Source organism: Columba livia, chromosome 1, assembly GCF_036013475.1.
Source record: "Columba livia isolate bColLiv1 breed racing homer chromosome 1, bColLiv1.pat.W.v2, whole genome shotgun sequence".
NCBI lineage: Eukaryota > Metazoa > Chordata > Aves > Columbiformes > Columbidae > Columba > Columba livia.
Window position 1 is genome coordinate 173,475,341 of NC_088602.1, and position 24,967 is coordinate 173,500,307.

The 24,967-nt window shown below is 50.0% G+C and overlaps 2 protein-coding genes across 5 annotated transcripts in view; one reads left to right on the top strand and one right to left on the bottom strand.

Annotated features, from left to right (window-relative positions):
* LGALS1 (galectin 1) overlaps positions 1 to 13,124 on the bottom strand; it is a 201,115-nt gene extending 187,991 nt beyond the window's left edge. The window contains exon 1 of the mRNA XM_065047684.1: positions 13,101 to 13,124. Coding sequence (XP_064903756.1) covers positions 13,101 to 13,109 — 9 coding nt within the window. The 5' untranslated portion in view covers positions 13,110 to 13,124. The remainder of the gene's footprint in view (positions 1 to 13,100) is intronic.
* ELFN2 (extracellular leucine rich repeat and fibronectin type III domain containing 2) overlaps positions 1 to 22,972 on the top strand; it is a 61,071-nt gene extending 38,099 nt beyond the window's left edge. For 3 of the 4 annotated variants that reach the window (XM_065047658.1, XM_065047663.1, XM_065047668.1), the window contains one exon: positions 13,764 to 22,972. In XM_065047658.1, the coding sequence (XP_064903730.1) occupies positions 14,425 to 16,851 (2,427 nt within the window). In that variant the 5' untranslated portion in view covers positions 13,764 to 14,424 and the 3' untranslated portion in view covers positions 16,852 to 22,972. Of the gene's footprint in view, positions 1 to 3,441; positions 3,579 to 13,763 lie in introns of all 4 variants that reach the window. The other variant, XM_065047661.1, reaches the window with a different exon arrangement.
* Positions 22,973 to 24,967: the final 1,995 nt, after the last annotated feature.

A 24,967-nucleotide genomic window follows, 5' to 3' on the forward strand; every position in this document is an offset into this window, starting at 1 on the left:
ATGGCAAAACAATAGTGACAGAAAAGAAAGCCTGGTCTGTCTTCCTGCCTCTCCTTCCCAACTCCAGTTCAGCAGAGATCCTCCAGAGACCTGTCATATGCCCATCAGAGCCCCAAGGAGATCATAAGTTTCTCCACGGGGGACAAGAGAACACCATCTTTGCTGTGACCAGCAGTCACTCTTATTCCCTGCTCTGGTTGCTGTTTCTCCCGTGGTGGATGTTTAGGTCTGGATCAATGTTCACTGTTCATGGCCTCAGCTCAGCCGGCTTTTAACAAGATGAGTCCCGTCAGCTCCACTAGAGACCAAACAGCATCCAAACCAGGCTTAGCAACCTGCTTCTTGCTTCAGCAAACTCTGCTTACAGCTGGGAGATACAGAGCCTTTAGAGAGGAGCAAAGCAATCAAAGCACATTTAGGACCAAGCCTCCTGTCCAGCTGAGCTCAGAAATATGCTTGCTGGGACAGCTGCCAAAAGGGCTCCACCAGCTATGCTTTGTGTTGGCTTGGGCACTTCCAAAGTCGGCAATACGATTAGGAGAGAGATCTGTCTGCCCAGAAAGGTTGTAGAGTCAGAGAGACATGAGTCCTTGGGAGGAGAGGAGGGACTCCTGTCCCTGGAATGGGTGTGGGGCAGTCCTCTGGATGGGAGGAAGAAGCTGGACTTGCAGTTTCTACAGCAGCTCTTCCTGTGCATGTCCTAGTTTGGAGATTTTGAGGCGCTACTAAAGCCCAGGAGGACGACCTGCATCTCGTTTTCTGCCAGCAGGTGATTACAGTGCGTCCATTGCTTGTGACTCCCTCAGCTCTGCCCACAAACCTTCATTAGGAATCTCACTGTGTTCTTTGGCTGGATTTCCCCTGAGAATCCGATTTTAAGGCTCCCCGGTGATTGCTAATGTGTAAATAGAGTGTGCTTCAGCATGGCAATGTGATTCTCCGGGTGGATTGGAGCTGTTAACTCTTCAGCAGCTGAAGGTCGTCCCTGCATCTCCCTGTTGTGACAGACCTTCTTTCAAAGAGAGATGGTGTGTGGGAGCCCAGTCTGGCTCTGGGGGGGCTTATGGACCAGTGGGGATGAAGGAACCTACAGGCCTCCTCGTTTTTCCATGGTGGGGAGGGGAAGAGGCAGGAGCGACCCAAGGAAAAGGCAAAAAAGGGCCATTTGATGATTAAATGCTAGAGCACAGCGGCATTGTAAAAATATACATATATCACAAGCCTTAATTAACACAAGCAAAGGGAAAAAGAGGAAAAAAAGCTACTTTTTAAAGGTTTCACAGAGACTATAAACTGTCAGCAGAGAAAAAAAAAAACATAATACATGCAAATTAATGGCATAAATTTAGGGTTACTTAACTTCACAAATGTTAACAAGCTCATATAAAAAAAAAAGTTATTCTTTCCCAGTTTCCTGTCGCTGTTTGTTTAATTCTCTTTCTCCTTTTTTTTTTCTTCTCTACTGAGAAGATTATGTTTTCAGTATATTCCTCCTAAATTAATTCTGGCTCTCCCTCTTCCTTCTCCCTCCCTCCTTCATCTCTGTCTCTTTCTCTGTGCCCGACTCTGTCTGTTTGCCTTCCTTTCCTGCCTATCTATCATATTCTTAATGTCCCCATCATCATAACATCTAGTCTTGCATACAATACCGTCTCATTTCTTTCTTCCTTTTTACTTGCCTGGCTCTCCCTGACTCCCACCCTGCCCTTATTCTCCCTAGCTCTCAGTCTTCTCCCCTCTTCTAGTTTTTTGGGGGTTTTTTGTGTGTGTTTTTTTTTCTTATAGAAGTCAGTATAACTCCAGCCTGGTAATGCTATACACGACACTGCCAATTACCAAGCGTGCATTTTTCCCTGCCACTGGCAGACAAAGAAGGCAAGGAGCAAATTAAGTGGTCTTCAGCTGAACTGCTCGTTTATCAGCCATTGGAATGGCTGTTTGTTGCTGCAGTCTGTATAGCTGGAGGCAGAGGCAGGAGTGTGTGGGCATGCTGCAGGGGGTGCGCCACAGTCCCGCTTTGGAACAGCTGTCTCAGTGCCCCCTACACCGTCCCCATTATTTGAGCCTCTGCCTCTGTACGATGTCGGATTATAAAGGGCACGGCAGCTCCTTGCTGAGCCCAGGAAGTCATGAGCCCCCGAGGTCACGATGTCTCTGCTTCCTGCGTGTTTCTTGCTTTGCTTACAGATAAAACTAAGTTTAGAAAACTCCCGGCAATTGCCAGTTTAGCTCTGCCAAAAACTCATTTCTCCGGAAAGAGGACAGGTGCCTTTTGTTCCGCTCCTTTTAAAGCCACCAAGGACATCCCAAGTTGCATTACTCATGACGTAACCCACCCTGTCCATAGATGCTACGGCATTCTGTTCTTAGGCTCTTGTTCTCCTTGCTTCAAGGGAGGATGGTTTAAAAAAAATAAAAATAAAAAAATCTCATTTTGACTTATGGACCAGACTGAGTCATAGGAAGACATCATTAAAAAAAGAGGGGGTGGATATCATGATTTTTGGCCACAAGCCATCCCTGGAGCTTTCAAAGTAGCCTGTAAATATTACTGCCAGCTCTGTTTTGGTATCAGAGACAGCAGTCCTGGCCAATAGCCCTTCTCCTCAATGGCCGCATTCGGTATTTCAGAATACTGGAGAGCAGAGGGGGAAGTCAGTGTTTTAATTCAACACAGCAATGTCAGGAAAAGGGAGGTGAAATTACAAGCTGGAGTCCCCAGGCAGCAGTGAAGATAAGAAAATCCAAACAAGTAAAGGGAAAAAAAGGGCGAAGTCTAAATTTCTCAGAGCGAGAGAAAGGATGTTGGTGGGTGGGCAACAAAGAGGCTAGGAAGAGGAAGCACAGAAGGAGAATCTGTTCTGTTTGGAAGATGTGGGAACCATCAACACAGATGTTGCAGAAGAAAGCAATTGAGAAGCTGAATGGGACTTGCATAGGTTTACAGTTGGGTGCATGCTTAAGTATGTTGCTAAATGGAGACCTGAATGAGCGAGAAGAGAGCAAAAAATAATCATGCGGGAGTCCCCGTGCAGCATCAGTCTCTGTCCAGATTGACATCACAGGCTTTCCCACTGATTTAAATTGTTGCTTTTCCTGGGTAGGAAATGAGTCAGGGTGACTACAGAGCTTAGGGTTTGGCCTATGTAGATTAAGAGTAGTAGTAAGGAATAAATAAAATATGGCATGTGCAAGGGTGACTAAGGACTGGAAGAGAAGCAAAGAACACTGTGGGGGAAGGAATAAGGGCTACGGTGAGGAATGAGGAGGAGCTGCCAGATTAATTGCTTGCTGCAACTTCCTAATGAAGCTTCTGTAGAGAGATTTAGGGGAATGTGGCATCAGTCCCTGGTCCTGGAGTGTATATTACCTGTGTTAGTGGTTAAGACATTTACCTGCCCCTATTGGCTGAGTTATGCTCCTTTTTTTCTGTCCTTTCAGCCTGGAAATAGTCTGGAGCAAAGTTTGTTTCTCACTGAACATATTTACGGCACCTAGGAAACCAGGGGCCCAATATCAATTGCAGCATCCATGTACTCTGCTACTAACAGCACTGAAAGAGGCCGAGCAGAAAAGAGGTAGGAAAAAAAAGACTGAAATCTGGACTGAGCAAGAACAAAGGAAAGGGTGAGGTGTCTTTTAAATTAAGGTGTCCCCTATTTTTGATTGCTTCATAGCTTGAATTAGCTTTGGCCTACATAATTAAAATGGAGGATGACAAGGTACCAGCAGAGACAATTATTTTTTTGGGTTATTTGCATAGATATCTGTTTGCTGCATGGCTGAGGTAGGAAATGCAACACCAGGAGTAGACATATATAATTGTAGCAAGGGGGAGTGAATAAACGTGTTTCAAAGAACAAGGAGAATTCTAAATGTCAGCAAAGGGGTATATGACTCACTCATTGGGAAAATACTATTATTGGATACGTAAGTAGGACTGTACAAAGCACTCAGAGGAGGGATGCTACTAGAAAAAAGGAGTATTAATAAGGGAAAGTAGCATTTGGATAAGTGACAGTGAATGAATGAGGAGATGTGTACTAGCCAACACAGGGCCTGGAGTGGAAGCAAAGGGAGAATGCAGGGTGAGGGTGGCAAAGAATGAAAAGAGAGATCATGGGAGACGAGGAGGAATATTACTGGAGACTGCTGAAATACAATGGAACGGATGAGTGTTTGTTAAAAGACTCTACTTGGTTTTTGGCAGAATAATGGTGACAAAGTGTTTCTGTTCTACTGAGTCGGGATTAAGGAAATAAATGAGGTGGAACTTCATGGGAGGAGGGGAAACAGCTGAGCTAAGGAGGCAGGAGGAAGCCCAGGAGCTGTAGCCTCTGCAGAGGTGGGTTAGGCTGCAATGGAGGACTGGTGTGGAGGAATACTGCCCTGCTTTTCAAGGGGAAAAAGTCATGTTTAATTGTAACAAACGGTGTTGCATGGATTACAGACATGACTGAAATGAGCAGTGCAAGATTGAGGCATTTTGCATGAGTTGAAGCCAGGTGTAGAGAATAATTGACTAATGCTCCTGGTACATTCAACGACGAAGTTGCAGATTTCTCATGAGCCAAGCACATTTAACTTGAAACCTTTCAGTTGCCAAATCCAGGGCAACATCCCACAGACTCATTCCACATGTCTGGCTGGTCACCCTTGCAGCCCGAAACCCTGTGTGCTTGCACATCTGCCCAAGTGGAGGCCAAGGAGTCCAGCCACTTTGGTGAATGGATCAGCCCAGTTTGCAGCAGGGGCCACATGATCTCCACTCCTGGAGGAGGAGATTCCCAGAGCCTTTAGTCCAGGTCCAGCTGGGAGCAACACCAATGCTTATTTTGGTTTCAAAACCCAGAATTTCCAGAAAGCTGCTTTTTCGACTGGCTTGGGTTGATTGAGTCGGTAGAGAGACAGATGTAGGTGGATAATGGGGAGAGGGGGTGGTGAAGTGGCAGAGCTATTGCCTTAGAGAGAGGGAAGGATGCCGTGTAAGTACTGCCAGTCCCCATTCAGTGAGCAAGTGGTGAGTCAGGGGCAGATACTGAGTCAGCAAGAAGGCGGACGGGTGGGTGGGTGGGTAGAGGACCCCGGTGAGCCCGATTCAAACCACTGAGCCACACCGCTGCACTCAGCCTCCCCTGGGAAAGCTGCCGGCAGTGGTTCAGGGTATTGCATCCCCCTTTCTCCCTTTCCCATGCAATTCCCTGGGCTGCCTTTCTGAGAGGTTTCAGAGAGGGCCCCTGGCCACTGCTGCTGGTGGGCACGTTTTTTTCCTGACATGTTTATAATCCTGCTTGCAAACAGTGCCTCTCTGCAAGGTGTAGTAGTAAAAGAAGAGGAATGAAAACAGCTGATGAAGGTAGAGAGAGCCCTTCAGCCTGTCTCACCCCAAAGATATCACTCATGCAGTCAGGGAGCTGGTGAAAGGTAGGAAGAGGGGGGAGAGAAAAGAAAGAAAAAAAAAGAAATGAGCTAGAAACGAGAGTGAGAGAGAAAATATTTGAGAGATGAAAAGAAATTACCATACGGCAGGATCCTGTTATTCAACCTAATTTTCAAAGGACTGCAGCTGTCGCACTGAGATAATCTGTTAATTATAACAGTCATTGTGTTTTGGCAATGGAAGAAAAAAACAGGCTCTAAACAAGGCAAGGTAGTGAGGAAAAGAGAGGGGAGGCACGGCTGTGTCAAAATGCATGTCAGATGTTAGCTTGAAATATAGGTGGGCGAGCTGGCCGGGAGGAGGGTCCCTCCCCAGCGGCGCTGAGCTCTGCTATTGCCTGGCAGTGGAGGATGGAGGGAGGGTGGAAGCAGCCACCTGGAAACAATGTTCTGTCCAGTGTGGGGCTACTTGCTGGATCTGGGCATACATTGATCAGAGGAAGAGGTTTGGGCAGCTGAAATGTCCCCATTAGCCTGTGCTGCCACATTTCACTCTTGGGTCACCTGAAACAGCTTCTCCATGACCCCCAAACCTTTCCTCTGCTTCTGCCCCACATCAGATCAGGACTTCATCTGCCATATTTGAACCACCATCTGTAACAGCTTCCGCTTCTGTTTGACTCTCCTTTTGTGGGAAACCTGAGCACAGGGGCTGCCTCATCTTTTGACATCTTGCAGAATAATGACTTGGAGTAACAACACATGACTGGCTGAGACACCCTGGCTGGGAAGGCCATGCAAGGCCAGCCCATTATTCTCACAGGAACGGTGGCTTGACCTCTGGAGTTGCTTGTCTTACTTGGAGAGAGGTCTCACTGGTGATGGAGGAACCTCTGAGGTGGCCGCCCAGGGGAAGGTTGTCTGGAAGGTGAGAGCATGTTGAAGGATGCTGGAATGCCAATGCTTGTGCCCTGCAGGAGTTTGCTGGTCTGGAGGTATCCTCCACAGGACAACTGGCCACCAATGCATTTTGTGAAGTGATTGCTACCCTCAGCCAGGCCAGGACCTGTGTGATTCCTCAGGCTCTGAGTACCTCCAGCAAAAGACAGTAGTGAGCTGTAACGCAAGGACTAACCCCCTCCATGGCCCTTCCCTGCCCTACCTGTAGGGCACCATGTTTGTGGACATTCCAAACTGGCACTGCTGGGTTGCTGGGAATGTATTTAGCATCCAGAAATACTGGAGGTATGCTTGTTTGAGTGAGGGAATCTATCAAATAGCTTGTGAACCTGCTGTTTCCAGCCAGCCTGGTGAAAGCCGGGAGCTGCTGTTGCAGGAAATAGGGCAGCAAGGCCAGCCCAGGACAGCAGAGGCATTATGGTGACCCTGAGGGGGTGGGGATCCTTGCAAAGACATCACATACAGCCCAAGATTTTCTCCTGGTCTCATGCTGGACATGCTGACCTCCCCTGCAGCAACACCCTGTGCACAGAGCCAGTGCTCTCACGGTGCTCCCTAGGGCACCTCCCTCCATGCACCCAGAGCCCCCACTTCTGGACTGTTACCTGCAGCAGCTCCCACACATACTCATGCAGAGCTGCCACTCCTGTCCCTTTCCCCTGTCAGCTGGCAGAGAGCAGAGGTCATTCCCTGTCCCCTGCAGCAGCTCCCTCCCACATGCACAGAGACAGCCCTCACACCCTGCTCCGTGCAGTGATTCACGTTGGGGGATGCACGCAGAAGGAGTGTTGCCACCCCTTTGCCTACAGCCCTTCTCTCATACACACACTCACACAATCGTGGTGGTCTCCTGTGACCCACGCACACCCATGTGCAGCCCACACCCCACCCCAATCCCTACAGCTCCTCATGTGCAACCAACACTCCCACCCCTTTTTGTGGTGACTGCCTCACATGAACACATGTGCACACACACAGACACTTGCACCCAGCGTTTTGCCTGGTTCCCCACGGCAATTCCTGCCCCCCCCAGCAGCCAGCACTCATTCTCTGCCTCACAGAATGATTAACCCACATTCACAACCACCCCATCACCTGCAGCAACTCCTCCACATATACTCCCCCACCGCCTCACACCCCCGGCGCCAGCACTGCCACCCCTGTTCTGCACCATGACTCATGCTCGCGCACACCCATCCATGTGCACGGGCACAGCCAGTCTTGCTGTTGGTGCTCCCTATGGCAGGTCACTACAGACAGTCACACGGAGCCCACGTTCTCTCCCTATTGCCAATATTTCTAAGCCTTTACACTGCCTCATGTCTGGGCTCACGGGATGACACCAAGGGGGGTGATGTTTACCCAGCACCCATCTCACCTGGAGGGAAAGCCACGAAGGTGGCTTTATTGTTGTTTCTGTTTTGTTTGTTTGTTTGTTTGTTGTTGCTTTTTTGTTTTGTTTTGGTTTGGTTTTGTGTGGGTTTTTTTTGTTGTTTTTTTTTTTTTTTTTATGGAACCTGTACTCTCTTGCCATCCTCTTTGCTTGGAGAAGGCCGTTCCCCAAGCCTAGCCCCATGCACACACTCCTGTGTGCTACTGCCACAGGCTCTCTGGGTGGAGCTGGCTTGATGCAAATCCCCCTTAATCTTCAATAATCATATTAATATAAAAGGTAACCGTTTCACTTTGGAAAACAAAGGTTGCTCTCTGGCCTGCCAGGGAGCCACTGGCATATGAAAGACCTTTTTGCCAGTATTTATCACTCTAAAATAAGATTTACGCTTCTAAAGCTCTCTCTTTTCTTTCATGCTTCTGAGCCGCTTCATTTTTCTCCCCTGAGCTTTCCCATTCTCTCTTTCTTGCTGCCTAACAAATTAGGCATCTAATCGCTGTTGGGGAGGCACGATGGGAGAGCAGGGGTTTTATACACAGCATCGTGTTGTGGGGTTTTTTTTTTGTGTGTTTTTGTTGCTGTTGTCATTGTTGTCTTTAAGCTGTTTGTCTCAGCTAAGGTTAGGAATCCGTGGCTGTGCATTTGCTTGAGCCTGGGTGGATGGTAACTCCAGGTTAACACCTGAACTCTCCCTGTGCCCTGAACTGGCCAAAGGACGGGACCACAGAGCAGAATGTCCTTGGGGCAGTCCTACAGCCTGCACTTCAGCCTTCTGCCCTTCCTCTGTGCAGACCCCCATCGTTGCTGGCTGGAATGTGAGTGCTGTGAGCATCCTTGCAGCAGTGACCTGTGTGAAGCAGACGAGCTCCTATGCAGTTTTGTGGCCTTCCTCAACACAGTGTCATGCTGGGATCCAAGAGCTTTGGGCTTTCTCATGTCAGGGACAGCTGGAGTTTAGGATCTGCAAGCTTCCTCCCCACTCATGGCAGGGCCAGACCAGCTTTCAGAGGCATGATTTTTCTCCCAGCAGCCACTGTGAGCTTGTGTATGGTGAAATGAACCTGCCCAGAGTCGAACCGCAAGATTTCTCCTGTGGCCGTACTCTGCCAAAACTCACAGAGCCGCTAACGCTGGGTGGCCACCCTTCAGCAGGACCCATCGATACTAGTTCAATCCCTGAAAGGGGTGAAAACTTTGTCTGGTTAGTGACATGAAGACACCTTTTGTTGCATAAATTTCTAGGGTGACTCTACACTCTACAGCTAATTTTATTTTTTTTTAGGTTTCTGTCTAAGCCGTCTCATCTGTCTTCCAGATTTTCAAAGCTACAGGGCCAATTTCAAACAAATGTAACATTGGGATGGATCTCAGAGATGCTGGGATCTTATGTGTTTCATGAAAATAGGGGGATAAATTACAGAAGAGAGAAAGTGAGAGAGAAACCTTCACAGAGCCCCATTAAAGGAAAGAGTGCTGTGTGAGCTCAACTGTTGGTGGACACGAGAGAAGCTGCAGTAGAAGACATTCTCTCTCACACCCCTGCACACAAATGTCTTCCACGTCACAAATTCACAGGTCATCAGGCTTCCTGCTAAATCTCGGTCCCAAACTTCTCAGGACTTCTGGAGCACCTCTGGGCATGGCCACAGTTTTTTGCTGCATAACTTGATGGTAATGCAATGAATGGGAGCACCCCTGGAAGCAGTGAGGCTGAGGGGGAAGGGGTGCTATTGTGTGTCACACCCGTGCTGCAAGCTTCTCCCATGGCACTGTCCTTTCACTAAAGCCAGAGGCAAAAGCAAGGACCATCCCTGGCTGGTGATTTGAACCAGCTGCAGTGATGCTCAGACTGGTGTGCATTACAGAAACTATCCAGCAGGTGTGGAGGGTCCCTTCAAGTAAGGTACCAAGTGCCCCTGGGAGAGGCTTGTAAAACGGTTACAGAAATCATGGAAGGACCTTGAAGCCAAGATGGGGGAGACAGAGCCCCTCGGAGGTGGCGTTCATGCCCTGAGGCCAGCCAGCAGCGCATTGAGCTGGAAGGAGAGCTGATGCCCAGATGCAGCACAAAGCGTAAGGAGGCAGCAGAAGCTTTGGCCTGGTTTCGGGGTGTCCCCAGAGGAGCCAAGAGTGTTTGGCAGGTTTTTAATGCATGCATTTGTAATGGGAGGCTCTTAGCACCGTTTAAGCAATGGTAGAATTAAGTGCTGGCTTTTCCAGTGCACTGAAGCCCAGGAGGACAAGGTTGACAAGGTCAGAATTTCAGGCCAGAATTGCTACTGTGTGTGGCTTTTCTGGTTGCCTTTTTACACTGTGGTCCTTAGACCTTGTATCTGCTCTCAGTTGTGGTCCTTCCACCCTCTCAGCCCCCAGCTTGTCTCTGTCCCTCAAATCATGTCTATCTGCACTTCTGGGGGTGGTATTTTAACCTGCCCTCATACCTGGCCATCTAACTAGTGACAGTACTCCTGTGTCACCACCTGTGCCACCTTGATACCTGAGCCAAAGGGTTGTCTGTGTCTATCATGACATCTAGCTTCGGACTCAGATTTGGGGGTCTCCTCCCTCCATTTCATGCGCCTTGCTTTCTCCCCTGAACAGGGCAACCATCCCTGCAGCCTTTTGCTCTTCTCCAAATCCTCTGATGCAGAGAAATGCCAATAACATTGAGGCATCCATTAGTAGGGAATAAACCAGAGGGAATTCATTGGGAGCTCAGAGCTGATGAGTTGACTTTATGCCAACCAAGGAGGGTACAACCATTCATGGGCACAATGCCACTGGTGTTCCTTGATGTTCTCACGTACATGAGGATGGCCAGGAGCCAAGGGCACTTTGTAAGAGCCATCTGGGGTTACACTGAAGAGTGTTGGAGCCCTACAGCCTGGTAGGCCAAGCACATGGGGGTGGTGACCTTGCACCTGCCCTATAGAACATAAACTGTGTCCCAAGTTTTCCCCTTGCCCATAACCACTGCCTCCCTCCACAATAAGCTCTCTACAAGTTGTGTGTCCTCCTTCCTTGGCTATCCTTGAGGCTGGAGTTGCTCAACCTTGCTCTTCCTGCCCACCTTCCATCCTTGCATCTTCTGGCTTTGTTGCCTGGGAAGCCAGTTCCACTGTCAGCACCTTTCAGGCCAGCAGAAAGGACACACTGCTGCTTCCTTGTGTTGTTGGATGCCAACGCTATTGGATTTATATGCATTTGGCTCTTGACAGTTGAGAGAGGCCATGGTGCTGGCCCCATCCCTGGCCTTCCCTTGCCTATGAATGGCAGCTACTCCCTAAAGGGCCGGGCACAGCTGTGGTGGAGCTGGAGACCAGCTCCCCTACAGCATTGCTGCAGCAGGGACTGCTGGCACTGGGCTGAGCTGAAACGGGTTCCCAGGCCATGGCAGGCGTAGAGGAGGCCACAAACTGAGCTGGCCTCAGAGACCTTAACACAAGTACAATAGCAGGGACACAGGAGCCATTTGGGGAAGAATGGCAGGATCTGTGTATTTCTTGTGCATAGCCACCTTGGGGACACAAGGGGAGCAATGAGTTTGGCTCAAGGAATGGCTTGGCCCTTCCTTTGGCTGTGGTTGAGGCAAGGTTGAACAGCCAGGGTGGGAGATGGACAGGAAGCCAGTCTTCTCTGCATGGTCCTCTTGTTTTTGACACATAGCAAGGATAAACACCACCTTCATTTCCATCCACCTCCTAACCCAGCCACCTCCCTCCTTTCCAGGCTGCTAGGATGTCTCCACTTCCAAATCCTCTCTGTGATGCCTGAGTACAGCTCCCTGCGTGGGATGGGGTGGCCCTCAGCGATTGCTGGGGCTGTTGCAGCGGAATGTGGTCCAGGCCTCAGAGTTTCTCCCTGTACACAAGCTACAGCAGGCAATCATGACTTCAGCACAGCATTTGGATCAGCCTGTCCTACCAGAAGGGGTCAAAGCAGGGGGGCTGGGTTAATCCTGTATGGAGCTGGATACTGTGCAGGGTATTTGGTGAGGTGAGACAGACAGGCCAAAGCATAATGTTCAAAGAAGGATGCTGGCTAAAATCCAGGCTAAGCTTTTCACGGCTTGTTCAGGGGCTGCCCTTGGCCTCTCCTGGGGTCACCATACTTTGTCCACCAATGCACAAAAAGCATGATAGTGTCTGCCACTCTTTTATTCGGTGGAAGAAACTGGGCAAAGTAAAGGAACATTAGAGAAGAAGGTAAAGTGACAGAGATGGTGTGGGGGATTGGCTGTATCTCTGCATGGTGTCACCTCTGGAAAAGGTGGAATAAGGCAGATGACTGACTGTGAGGAATATCAGAGGCCTGTGGGTCCCAACCTGTGGAGAGCCAGATGTGCCTCCTCTCTGATGCATCTGCAGAGACACTGTCAGGAAATTATTCCTCATTGGATTATAAGGCTGAGAAACAAAGCAACAGACTGTAAAAACCTCTGCCTTCTGCTTCAGTGCTGGCTGATGCAAAGCTGAGGCAGCAGCTGGAGGCCATCATATGACAGCCATAAATGACATGAGTTTGGCGGCCTCAGATGTTGAGCTGTGGGGAACAGAGGCTTTCTCTCTGTCTTTTCTATTGGTCTAGCTATTTCCTCCCCTCCCCTTTTCCATCTTGGCTTTACTTTTTGGATTATTGAATATTTAAGTGTTTCTCTGTGACACTATCTCTGATCCTTTAATCCAGCTGGCCTGGTAATTCCACAGACCCAAATCAGCTCAGATTTCTCCATAGAAGTAAGCCTTGTTCCTCAAGGGTTCACTCCTCCTCCATTTATCTTCATTTTATTTCTGCCTTTTGTGTCTCTGTGCTAGAAATTGGTTCAGTTTTTTCGGCAAAAGCTTTGGTGATATCTTTAGTTAGCAGCCTCCCCCAAAAATAAAAGGGCCAATAGGAGATCTTTATTTTTCATTTACTAAGAATGCTTTTATTTGCTTTTTATTGTTTTATTCCTCCTCAAAATTAAAAAAAAAAAAAAAAGGGCAGAGCACTGTGCCCACGTTTTGTTTGCTGTATGAAATTATTTCCTCTGTGCCGCCTGAGGACACCCCTGCCAGTGTCCTGTTTCAGCACAGTGGGAGAAGGGTTGAAGCTGTAGCTGGAGGGCAGGTTGCTCCAGGGTACCCTTCCCAGTCAGGACCAGGAGCATGCCTAGAGCCCAGAAATACCTTGAAGCAAATGTCACTTTGCTGCTGATTCCTTCAAGGTGTCCTTTCCCGAAAAGGAACAATGTTCATAGCCCCCAAGGAGAGGTGGCAGAGTAGGAAGGCAGAAGCTGTGCACCCTCGTTGGTTTGGGGGGGGGGGATGTTCTCCAGCTCAGGACTGCTGGCATTATGGGGGAGAGACTGGAGGCTGGTAAATACCATGCAAGACATGTTGCCTACACCCTGGGGCTGGTTCACCTCAACAGCCTTGTCCCTGCACCAAGAGGCAGGAACGATTTTTAGAGCGCAAGTGGTTACACGTAGCTTGAATTATTTATCCATCTTGTATCAAGGAAGGAAACAAACAAAAAGCATTGTTTTGTGTGTTTGTGTTTTTTTTTTTTTTTTTTTTTTCCAGGGGCTGGGGGAGACTTGTCTCCATTTTCCCTGCTTTATGCAATTCTGTGTACATTATTTGCAGGCAGCTGAAAATCCCTGGCTTTGGCTGTGCTTGGGGCTTGCCTTTGTTTACACTGGGAGTTTTTAGCTGCTCACAAAAGCAGCCATATGTTTCCCAGCCTCCCTCCCATACCCCTTCTCCCCCCATGCTGCTGCCTTCCCCCAGCTCCCTGGCTGCCATCACGTTCTTTAAGCCAGCCCCAGTACCCTTCTGCACACCCCAAAATGAGACGGTACGTCGTGAGGGTTCCCTTCTTGAAGGCTTATCAGCATGGCAGGCATTCCCACTCCTCCCTTGCTTGCACCCCCCATAATGCTGTCTCTTCCCCATCATGTCCCTCTTCTCCTGAAACCTTGCTGTCTCTTATCTCGGAGACTCCCTCCGACTGATTCCTCTTCTTGTTTCCCATGTGCTTTCTTTTCCAGATTCCAGTGACAGATGGATCTCTCTTGTGCGCACTTGGTCTTCCCCTCTCTTTATTTTTGTTTTCGACATGTTTGATCTGCAGCTCTGAAGCTTCTCAGAGGGAACCCACGAGAGAAGGAAGAAAAGGAGGAGGAATCAAAGGAGCGTGAGCGACAGTGGAGGCAGCCCTACCTTGGTCTTCCAAATTACACCGTGGAGGGGCAGGGGAAGACTAGAGGGGGGGAGGATTTGGATTTGTTTGGGGGTGGGTTTGGTGTGGGTGGGGTGTGGGTGGGGGGTGGGTGGGAGGGAGAAAAGTGGAAAAGGTTGACAAGTTGCTCATGAGCATCCAAGATTTGTTATTCTTGGTCTGAATTCTTGTTTAGAAAAGAAGCACAAGGTAGCTCCCTTCCAGACCAATCATCCATGGTCATCGCTTTTGGGAGTGCTGGAAGCAGATCGCACTTGTTCCCCCTGCTCCATGCTCCTGGCTTGAACCAGAGGGCAAGAAGAAACAATGGTGGTAACACCCAGTAGGACTGGGGTGCTCATGCCCTTCCACTGCTAAGCCCCAGTTATTCCCCCTTTCTCTTCCCTCTGCTCCTTATTTTCCTTTTGCTGTGGTCTGGAAATTTGGGGTTGTTTTTCGTTGTGGTTTTCTTTTTTTTTTTTCCCATCCTGATGAGGGCACCACTGAAGACCATGATGTGCCTGGGTTTGTGGGCAGCTGCCTTGCTCTGCGTGTTTTGCCCTGCCATCGTGCGAGGTGACTGCTGGCTGATTGAGGGGGACAAAGGTTACGTGTGGCTGGCCATTTGCAGCCAGAATCAGCCCCCGTATGAAACCATCCCCCAGCATATCAACAGCACGGTGCATGACTTGCGTCTGAATGAGAATAAGCTCAAAGTGGTGCTGTACTCCTCCCTCAACCGCTTCGGCAACCTGACTGATTTGAATCTGACCAAGAATGAGATCTCCTATATTGAGGATGGAGCTTTCATGGGCCAGTCAAACCTCCAGGTTTTACAGCTGGGCTACAACAAGCTCACCAACCTGACAGAGGGCATGTTGCGGGGCATGGCTCGTCTCCAGTTCCTCTTTGTACAGCACAACCTAATTGAGCTCGTCACCCCTACCGCCTTCTCTGAGTGCCCCAGCTTGATTAGCATTGACTTGTCATCTAACCGTCTCAGCCGCCTGGAGGGGAACACTTTCACCAGCTTGAGCAATCTGATGGTGTGTGAGCTGGCTGGCAACCCCTTCAACTGCGACTGTAGCCTCTACAGCTTTCTTAACTGGCTGGCGATGTTCAACAATGTCACCAAGAACTATGACCGGCTCCAGTGTGAGAGTCCTCGGGAATTTGCTGGGTACCCACTCCTGGTACCTCGACCTCACCACAACCGCAATGCCATCACCATCTTCCAGTCCATGTGCAGAGGTGGCACCATCCCCTCCCTCTCCAGAGTCAACCCCACCCCTTATACCCCTGACTCCCAGCGAGACCTGGATGAGGGCTCAGCCATCAGTCCTGGGGACTTCCTCTCGGTCAAGCCTCCAGCCTCCTCCACCACTGACTCCTCCTTCAGTCCCAGCATCAAGCTCCATGATGTCACCATCACCTCAGCCATCCTCATGGTAACCATCCCCATGCCCTACAGTAAGATGTATGTACTGGTCCAATACAACAACAGCTACGTTTCTGACATAGCAACACTGAAGAGCAAGAAGGAATACGTCACTGTCAACAAGCTGAAGGCCCACACTGATTATACTTTCTGTGTGGCCTCCATCCGCAACAACAGGCGCTACAACCACACTTGCCTGACCTTTGCAACCCGGAGCAAAGGCAGGGAAGACCCTATTTCTAGTACTTCCACCACCACACACTATATCATGACCACCCTGGGTTGCCTCTTTGGGATGGTCATTGTCCTAGGGGTGGTGTACTACTGCCTGCGGAAGCGGAGGATGCAGGAGGAGAAACAGAAGTCCCTCAATGTCAAAAAGACTATCCTGGAAATGCGTTATGGATCAGATATTGATACCAGTACCATGGTCCATCCTTCCCAGAAGCTGGGTGAGCCACCAGTCATCCCTGTCACACGGATGTCCTCCATCCCTTCCATGATTGGGGAGAAGTTGCCTCCACCAAAGTCGTTGGAGGCCGGGATGGAGACTCCTAAAGTCACCACTAAGGGTAACTACATTGAGGTGCGGACTGGTGGTGGGGATGGGCTGGAACGAACCCAGCGGGATGAGGACTTGAGGGAGCTTGACAATGGCCAAGGCTCAGCTGCTGAGATCTCTACTATAGCCAAGGAGGTAGACAAGGTCAACCAGATCATCAACAACTGCATTGATGCCCTCAAGCTGGACACAGCCTCCTTTCTGGGTGGTGGGACTGGTGTTGACTCAGACATGGCCTTTGAGTGCCAGTCCATCCCAGCCAGTTCCTCAAGTGGGCTAGAGCGGCCCAGCTTTCTTTCCCCACCCTACAAGGAAAGCTCCCACCACCCCTTGCAGCGCCAGCTCAGTGCTGATGCTGCTGTGGCCAGAAAGACCTGCAGTGTCTCCTCTAGTGGCTCCATCAAGAGTGCCAAGGTCTTCAGCTTGGATGTGCCTGACCACCCACCACTCAGCAAGTCTGACTCCAAATACATTGAGAAGGGCAGCCCACTCAACAGCCCTTTGGATCGTCTTCCCTTGGTGTCCCCGGGTGCCATCCACCACTTGGAGGTCAAGCCTTCTTACCATTGCAGTGAGCACCGTCACTCCTTCCCAGCCCTGTACTATGAGGAAAGTGCTGACACCTTGAGCCAGAGGGTGTCATTCCTCAAGCCACTCTCCCGGTCCAAGCGAGACTCCACATACTCCCAGCTCTCCCCAAGACACTACTTCTCAGGCTACTCTTCCAGCCCTGAGTACTCATCAGAGAGCACCCACAAGATCTGGGAGCGGTTCCGGCCTTACAAGAAGCACCACAGGGAGGAGGTTTACATGGCGGCTGGGCATGCCCTGCGGAAGAAAGTGCAGTTTGCCAAGGATGAGGATCTGCATGACATCCTGGATTACTGGAAAGGAGTCTCTGCTCAGCAGAAGCTGTGACTCTCCATTGCTCTTTCCAAGGAAACAATACAAAACAAGACTCACTCCTCCCAACAAACAGAAAAAAATATGCCACTTGACTGTGAAAAATAAACCAACAACAAAATACTCCCGACAAATACAAAACTGACAAAATTGTTTCTTAAAGTTTACAACAACAACAGAAAACTCTCACACACACAGACACACACACACACACACACACACACACACACACACACACATGTCGAATTGTCTCTACTGTGTTATGGGGACCATTGTTCTGCCTGCAGATGGTTGGGAGCACCATCCTGCTCTGACACTGTGGTAACAACACTGGAGTGTGGGTGGAAATGGCCCGGGAGGGGGTGGCTGTGGTGGCAGGGAACGGGCAGGGATGGGCACTCACTGAGCATGAAACTCAGCTGTGAACTACTGCTTTTTCTGTTCCTGTTGAGGGATGAATTTTTTTCTTTTGGGTGGGAGGGGTTGACTTTGGTTTAGAAAGCTTCTCTGCCCACCTGGTATACCTACTTTTCCACATCTTCCATCACTGTTTTTTTCCCTATTTCCTTTGGCATTGGAGGCTTTTCTCTCTCTCTGGTCCTCTTCCAAGATACGTGAGATTTTTTTGGAAGAAGTTGTATCACTTCTTTGGCTTTTCCTCTTCCCTACCCTTCTGTTAGGGGTCCCTAGGCTGGCACTTTCTGTCTAGATACTTCATGAACCTCCATCCTCCTCCGAGGAAGGAAAGGAGGTGCTAATGACTGAGGGAGGTAGAACTTGCCACACAACAGACTCTGTGGACTTGCTGCTCTTCCTCTTTCCCTTCTCCTGCCATGTCATTGCTGATGAACATCAGCAATTCTGGAGATGAGGATTCTCCAGGCCTGCTCAGAGCCAGTTTTCTGCCAGTTGGTGGGGGCACATGAGTGTGTTCTTTGGCATGGCAAGCCAGGTCCTCGAGGAGTGGTGGAGGAAAAGGCGAGAAGGTTCGGTCCATGAGTATCACAGGTCAGAGATCCTCCCAACTGTACACACCTATGCTCAGGCTGCCCTTGTGCAGTATTTTTTATATTCCCTGCTCATGTCTCCCTTACTATGAGGAAAGAACCTGGAAAGGAGCTGAGCAGAACAAGTTCTACATGAAACTTCTGCAGCTCTTGCCAGCTTACTTGCATCATGGGGTATGGGATGGGAGGCTGTGTATGAGAAGAGCATCACCCAACCTTGTAACTTGCAGGTGTTATGAAGAACAGGATTTCAGTTGCTTACCTCAGTGAGTTGACAGAAAAGCCAGCAAGTGGCTTCCCCTTCAATAGGCCATGGACACTCTGTCATGGATAGGAGACAGCCTAGGGTAAAGGCAGGAGCACAGGAAACAAGAGGGATGTGAGAATGGGGCCTGGAAGTAGCCCAAGAGGGATGGCTCCAGGAGATGTTCTCTGTGTGTATGTGCAGCCATATTGTGTATGCTGGGATAGAAGAGAATATCAGCTTCTGGATGGCAGTGTTCCTTTGAATATTTAGAGGCCTCAGAGCAACTTATCACCTCCTAAATCCTCCACCTCCTCACGGTTGGCTGTGACAAACTTTTCTTAAGGATCCTATCATGTCTTGACAAAAACCTGGTTTCACTTGCTAGGTCCCAGCTTCTGTCCCTTGCATAGAAGAGCTGCCACAGATCTGGGAAAGAACCTACTGCTGTCTCCACTTTGTCCCATTTCTGAGTAGCCCAACCAAGCACAATCTTGGCACCATCTCCCCCAAAATTTTCTTGTCAGGCAGGGGTGCTCCCTGCTGAATGTGTCATTATGCAGCACAGTGGGCCTCCTCTCCATGCGCTGCACACCCCAATTCTCAATAATTGTTCAGCTCTGTCAGGATGAGGGTGAAGCCCTGTGTTGTGTTGGGCTTTCCTAAGTGGCTATTTCCTTTCTGAGATGCTCCTCCACTGGCGTCCCAGTGTTTTGGGTGGCCCTAGAAGAATGATGAGGGTGTCGGATCTTCTCTAGGAAGGATTTACATGCTGTCTGCAGAGAATCTGCCCATTATCTGTCAGGCACCAGCACTGCCAGCTGTGAGAGCTGGGTTCTATGCCACAGGTGACATGATTCCACCTTCTGTAAGTTAGGAGCAGCAGTAGGCAGAGCCTGGTGTGCAAGAAAACAGAGAGGGGATCCCCAAGGTCAAAACATGTGAAGATCCTCAGGGTCTCTTCCTTGCAGGGATGCTGATGGTAACAGTTCTAAGCCAGGTCCTGATCCCATTGCCTCAGCCTCCTTCACTGTCAGCCTGCTTCCCCACAGTCAAAGCAGCATTTTGCCGTGAGTCCAGAGGTGTTCATGGGACTGACTCCACACCGTAAGAGCCAGTCCAGCCCAGAGAAAGGCATGTGTGTGCACACACGTGCACGTGTGTGTGCATGTGCAGGAGGATGAAGGGGAGACACATCACTGCTGCCATGAGTCCCTCCATGTTGGGACAATGCAAATCAAGACAGGAAAATGCTGTGAGAGGTGCTTAGGCACAGCAGAGACCTTTCCAGCTACTAAATGGAGCAGGCCCAGCAGTCTTCCAGCACAACAACCATCCAAGCAGGAAAGACTAATGGCTGGGGCACAGAACTGGACAGGAAGAGGGGGATGACAGGCACAGGGGGTTGGAGTCCTGTTCCTCTCCCCACCTCTTCCCTCCCTGTGCTTCTCTGCTGTATGGTCTTGTAATCAGTTCTGCTCAGTCTCTATTTTTGGGGGGAGCATTAACCTCTAATGGTTTCTTCTCCCTCTCCCCATCACTCCAACAAGGCAGAAAAGAAAGGTCAGGGATGCAGCTATCATCAGGCCCTTCTTTTGCCTGTGGTGGGGGTAAGGTTGGGTAGGACGGACAAGCCATTTCTCTCCCAACAGTAGCCCCTCACTTCAAACCAGTGGGTGAAGTTTGCACAAGATGGACTGTTCTGTGGGAGGAAGAGGGCAAGGAAAGGGAACAAAGTATCCCACCTTCCTTCCTCCTTCCTTCTTCCTTGTCCTGCTACCTATCCAGGAATGAGGGCTCGCAAAGTGATGCCAGCCCTGCTGGAGGAAAGCAGATTTAAAGTTCTATTTGCATGATGATTTTACTGTATTTTTCCGAGCAAACACCTGTTGTGTATGTGCCAGTTTGTTGGAATTTAATCTCCTCCCCCAAAGTCTCTCCTGTCCTTGTCCCTGTTTTCCCTGCTCCTTTCATTCGTCCCTGATGTGATTTTTTTGACAGACTCCTACCAGTTTGGGAGGGAACACATCCCAAAGTGAACCCAACCCAGTCAGCCCTATAAAAAACATTCCTCCTTCTTTCCAGTGTCCCCCTCCTCTTGCCCCAAGTGTCGTCTCTCAGCTGCTTTTCAGGGTTGTGTGCATGAAGGGGGATGTGTTATATACCAAAGGCCTCCTCTTTCTCGTGGTCATAATTTCTCCTAATTATTTAGAAACAGGAGTGAGATCCATCAAGATAGATCTCATAAGAGAAATGGTCACTACCAACCCCACACCTTGGTTGTTCTTTCTCCAGATCTACAAGCAAGGTTATTCTTGGGGGAACAAGGAGTGCTTCAGCTGCAGGGAAAACCTCTGATACAGTGAAAGCTTGATGTGGAGCTGGTTACAATCACTAGAAGACCTCCCACCACCTTCCTCTCATTAATTGCAGGGAGCTTTGTATTAGGTCTGTCCTACCTCTCCTCTCCCATGGGGGGCCCTGGCAGAGGGCAGAGCGTGATTAAACCTTTAAGGCCTCTGTGGTGGGAAAAAACAAGGAGAGACTCCCTGAAGTTTCTAAGCCCTCTGTGGATTGGCTTTGGCAAGAGTCCTTCACCCTTGCCTTCTCCCAGGGTAAAGTTGTTCCATGGGGCAGAAATAGGACCAGCCGCTTTCACACTTTATTTCTGGGTTGGTGACTCTTGGCAGGGCAAACAGGGATTTAGTTCACCTCACTGGAAAGTGTGGAGGGTGAGGAATGAGGTTGGGGGCTGACCTGCCCTCTTCCCCCAGGCAGAAGCTCCGAGTGGAGGGCCTGGGCTGGGTTCCTGCACCCAGAAGAGTGAAGGTGGGGCCCTAGGTGTGCTGTTCCCATGAGTCAGAGCTCGTCCCCATCCCTGCCAGTACCATGTTTTCCTCTCCCCCGCCCCACTCTTCCATGCTGAATAAATCCCTCCCGAGGCAGGTGTGAAATATTCATGACTGACAAATGAAGATTTATGTCGGGCTGAGGAGGCCTCTGTGTGTTTGCAATGCTAATCAGCCTGCCTTCCTGGAGGAGGATCTGCCAGGCAGGCTTGGGGGAGGGAAGGGCAGATGCAGGGGGGAAGGGGGAAAAGGAGCTGTGAAAGAGACAGGAGGGGCAGACACAGAAGGGCTGAGGAAGGTGTGGTGGGACCAAGGAATAGGGAGGCGAAGGGGGATAGGTAGAGGGAAATGGAGGGGGTGAAGAGGGACAGGCTGGAAAGACCAGGGGAAGAGATGGCTGCTCTGGGAAGAATGGGACAGTAAAGGGAGAAAGAGACCAGTGGGAGAAAGGGTTGAGTGAAGCGGTAGAGGCTCTCTGAGAGGAGGTATGGAGTAAGTCAACAGTGCCTGAAGAAAAAAAGCTGGACAGACTTCATGATGAGCTGTGGCCCCTCTCTATAGGGCAGAGCTCAGCACTACAGGGCGGGCAGCTGCTGCACGGGCAGGAGCTGGACCCATGGCCCCGAAAGCACATTTGCCATGCTTGTTGCTGACTGGAAAGTTCGGCTGCATCTGGAAGGACACACCACCTCCAGGAGCCTGGAGACCAACCCTTCCACCACCACCACCACCACCACCTCCTTCAGCACAAGCTGCATGCAAGAAGAGCTTCATGGAGGCGAGTCTTCTTGCTGGAGCCAGCCTGCTGCCGTCCCACCACCTGTGCAAGAGAGAGCATCTTCAAGGTGTCTTGGTGTGAGACGACACTGAGCACCACCCCGCCCCAGGCGACAGGGTTCTCTTGTAGGGCTCGTGGAGCCTGTTCCACCTCAGCTGCCCCCACCCACCCTGGCTGAGGCAGGAGTTTTTAGGTCTTTCCCTGAAGAAGGGGCAGAAGGGGGCATCTGTTGCCTCCCCCCTACACACGCACGCACTCCTGCACTCTGTCCCTCCAGCCACTTTGGCCTTGTACTGTGAGGGGCATCCTTGGTCTGCCTCCCCTCGGCTTTCCCTGCCGTGCGCTGTGGAGAGATCTCTGTGGAGAGACATCCCTGTGGAGAGACATCCCTGTGGAGAGACATCGTCTCCGTACTGCTCCCTGCGCAGCCCCACCAGGGCAGCTCTCCGCAGGGCCACCCCAATCCCCCACCCCCATCCCTGGGTGGAGAGAGGGCAATCTCTGCCCGGCTTCTCCTTCTCCCACTGGGTGGGCACCTCCTTTCCTCCTTGCCCTGCCAGGAGGCAAATCTCTCCTTCTCCCACTTATGGTCCCCCCCCTCTGTCTGCCCCATCCTCGCGCGTTTGGCTTTGCCTCCCCCATGACTACCACCGCCACTGTGAGGCCTTGCTCTTGGGTGTCCTGCCCCCATTGCCTGCTCTCCACCTTCCCTGGGGGGAAGAGGAAGAGGCTGACTGGGCCAGGTCAGACCCTCCAGGGCTGGTTCCGCTGGTCCATACACAAGCACAGCACCTGGGGCGAGGGGGTGGGAAGGGGCAGGCAGCTGCTGGGCACGGAGTCGGGGGTATCAGCCCTTGAATGTAAGGAAGGGCCTGGGAGGTAGCTGCTGGGACCGGCTCCTTGTGGCCTCTTTGGTGTTTCTCCTTCCGTAACAACCCTGTGACCCCCCCCTGGTTGTGTATGGACAAATTTGAGTTGGAGTTAAGTTCTTTTCTTCTTCTTTTTTTTTTTTTTTTTTTCCTTCTTCCTTTAGGTTTCTATTTCTTTCTCTTTATTTTCTTTCCTTTTTTCCCTCTTTCTTTCTCTTTTCTTTCTTTTCCTGTTTTAAAACTGAATGGCACGAAATTGTTTTTCCTCAACTCGGAGATTCCTGTATGGATAAAATCAATTTCTATATTTGCAATAAATTTCTTATTAAAAAAAAAATTAAAAAAAAAAACACAAAAAACCCAAAAACAACAAACAAAAAATATGAAAAGCTGCTTCTGAGTCCATTTATTCCATTCTTTTCTTGCAGAAGAGGTGGGTGAGATGAGATTGGAGGGAATAGAGTATGGGAGAAACTGAGAAAGCTGGGACAGGGCATGGGAGAACGACTGTGGATTCTCCCAGGCACCCGGTGGATCATCTGCTCCCCCCAAACATACTGTTTCTCTGCCCTTGGATATTGCCTTGTTTGGACATACCCCCATTTTTTAAGGAGTCCTCAGCCCTGCTGTGATACTGGTCCCCTACTGAACTGATCAACACCCAGTTCATGACCCATTCTGGTCATGCATGAAGCACTGCCTGGGTGTAGGGCAGCCCTTCCTTGCCCCTCACCTACACAACAAATCTTCAGCTGGTGGTGAGTAGTGTTTTTTTCCCAATCTCCAAAGACCTCTGGAGGAAGGTGGTCCGAGCCAGGTGATGTGGGCATGAGTAATGACTGAACAATCTGTAGCCTAATCCACCAGCAGATATCCTGATCTCAGCTCTTCCTAAGCATCAATATTTAAAGTCAAGAATACAGGCAGCAAATCCGTGGCCATTGGTGCATTTATACACATAATTAGGCCAATTTGTGCACGGTGACATAGCATCCATTCCCCTGCATGTCTTGTCTCTTCTCCCCCTCCTGTTTTTTCTCATTTCTGGGTTCTCTGAGAGCGATTCTGCTGCTTGGCTCAGAGGTTTCTTCTTGCACCTTTGCACTTCCAGCTTTGATCAGGCAGATCTAACTGTGACTTCTGTGCTTCCTTCTTGGGTGTGCTGAGCTCACAGCCTCTGCTCCTAGTGTAGGGAGAGGCAGGAATAAACGGCCTTGGGGGGCTGAGTATATGGAGACAACAGTGACTTTCAGCTCCTGGATAAATATGCCACAGTAGCTGATGACTCTTATTGACGCTTGAATTGATTTTAGAGCAGCCTTGGGGGCAGATGCTACTACAGGCAGATGCTTCACTGTCTGACGCATTCTTCCTTGGACTTGAGAAGAATGATTAACTGTGAGAAGCAATGGTGCTGAGCTCTGAGGGATGGACAGTGGTGTACAACAAAGAGAAGTTTTGCTTGTGTTAATGAGCTTCAGGTACATGGTGGAAAGCTGGATCTTTGGGTCAAGGTGGTGTTCCTGGCATCTGCATCTCTGCAGTGCAGGAATATGGGTGTTCTGAGACAAGGAATCTCAAACCTTGGGAGGAATTAAGGCATGAATTATAAAGAGGTGTAATCTAATCAGTAGAGTGCCCCCATGCTGTTTATTTTGTTGCTAAATTCAATTTTGTCTCCGCAGTCCCTGAATTTCATCTGGTTGCTCTGCTACAGGGATGAGAAAGGACAAGATGTATCTGCAAATGCTGCCTTGGGGGAGTGGAAGCTTTGGGATAGGAAGACTCTCAGGGCTGAAGTAATCACCAATGTCCTGAAGCCATGTGGGGACTGTTGGGCTGGGAGGACACAGTGCCATTGTAGTCAGCCCTCTGGGCCAAAATGATCTGTGATGAAAGAGTTAATCAGTGCTTTGATTTAAGCAGCCTTTGGCTGATTCCGGAGACCTTGGGAGTCCTCTGCTTTGCACAGGGTCATGTGAACCAGTGTGTGCCTGGGGAAGGGATGAGGTGTGAGCTGCACCTGGGAGTCTGCGTTGTTCTCTCAAGTGCCTCTGAATATGACTGTGTCCAACTGATGCAGTCCATGCAGCAAACCACATTGACCTCTGCCTCTAGAAAATGCTTGGAGGACCATGACAGCTGCGTCATGGAGAGGGAGGAAGGCCCAGCTCTGTGTTGTGAGCAGTGAAGTGGATGCAGTGGACAGTGTGAGAGAGGGGGTCACCTGGGAAGCTGGTGTGAACTGGCCTACTAAGCAAAACCATCATGGAGAACAGTGCAGCTTTGCATAGCCTCAGGTTTTAGGCTGGCTGCAGACTCAGGAAGACCATTTTGTGTTGTGTTGTGGCTGGTTCATGCTGAGGTGGCTCTTTCTCACTTCC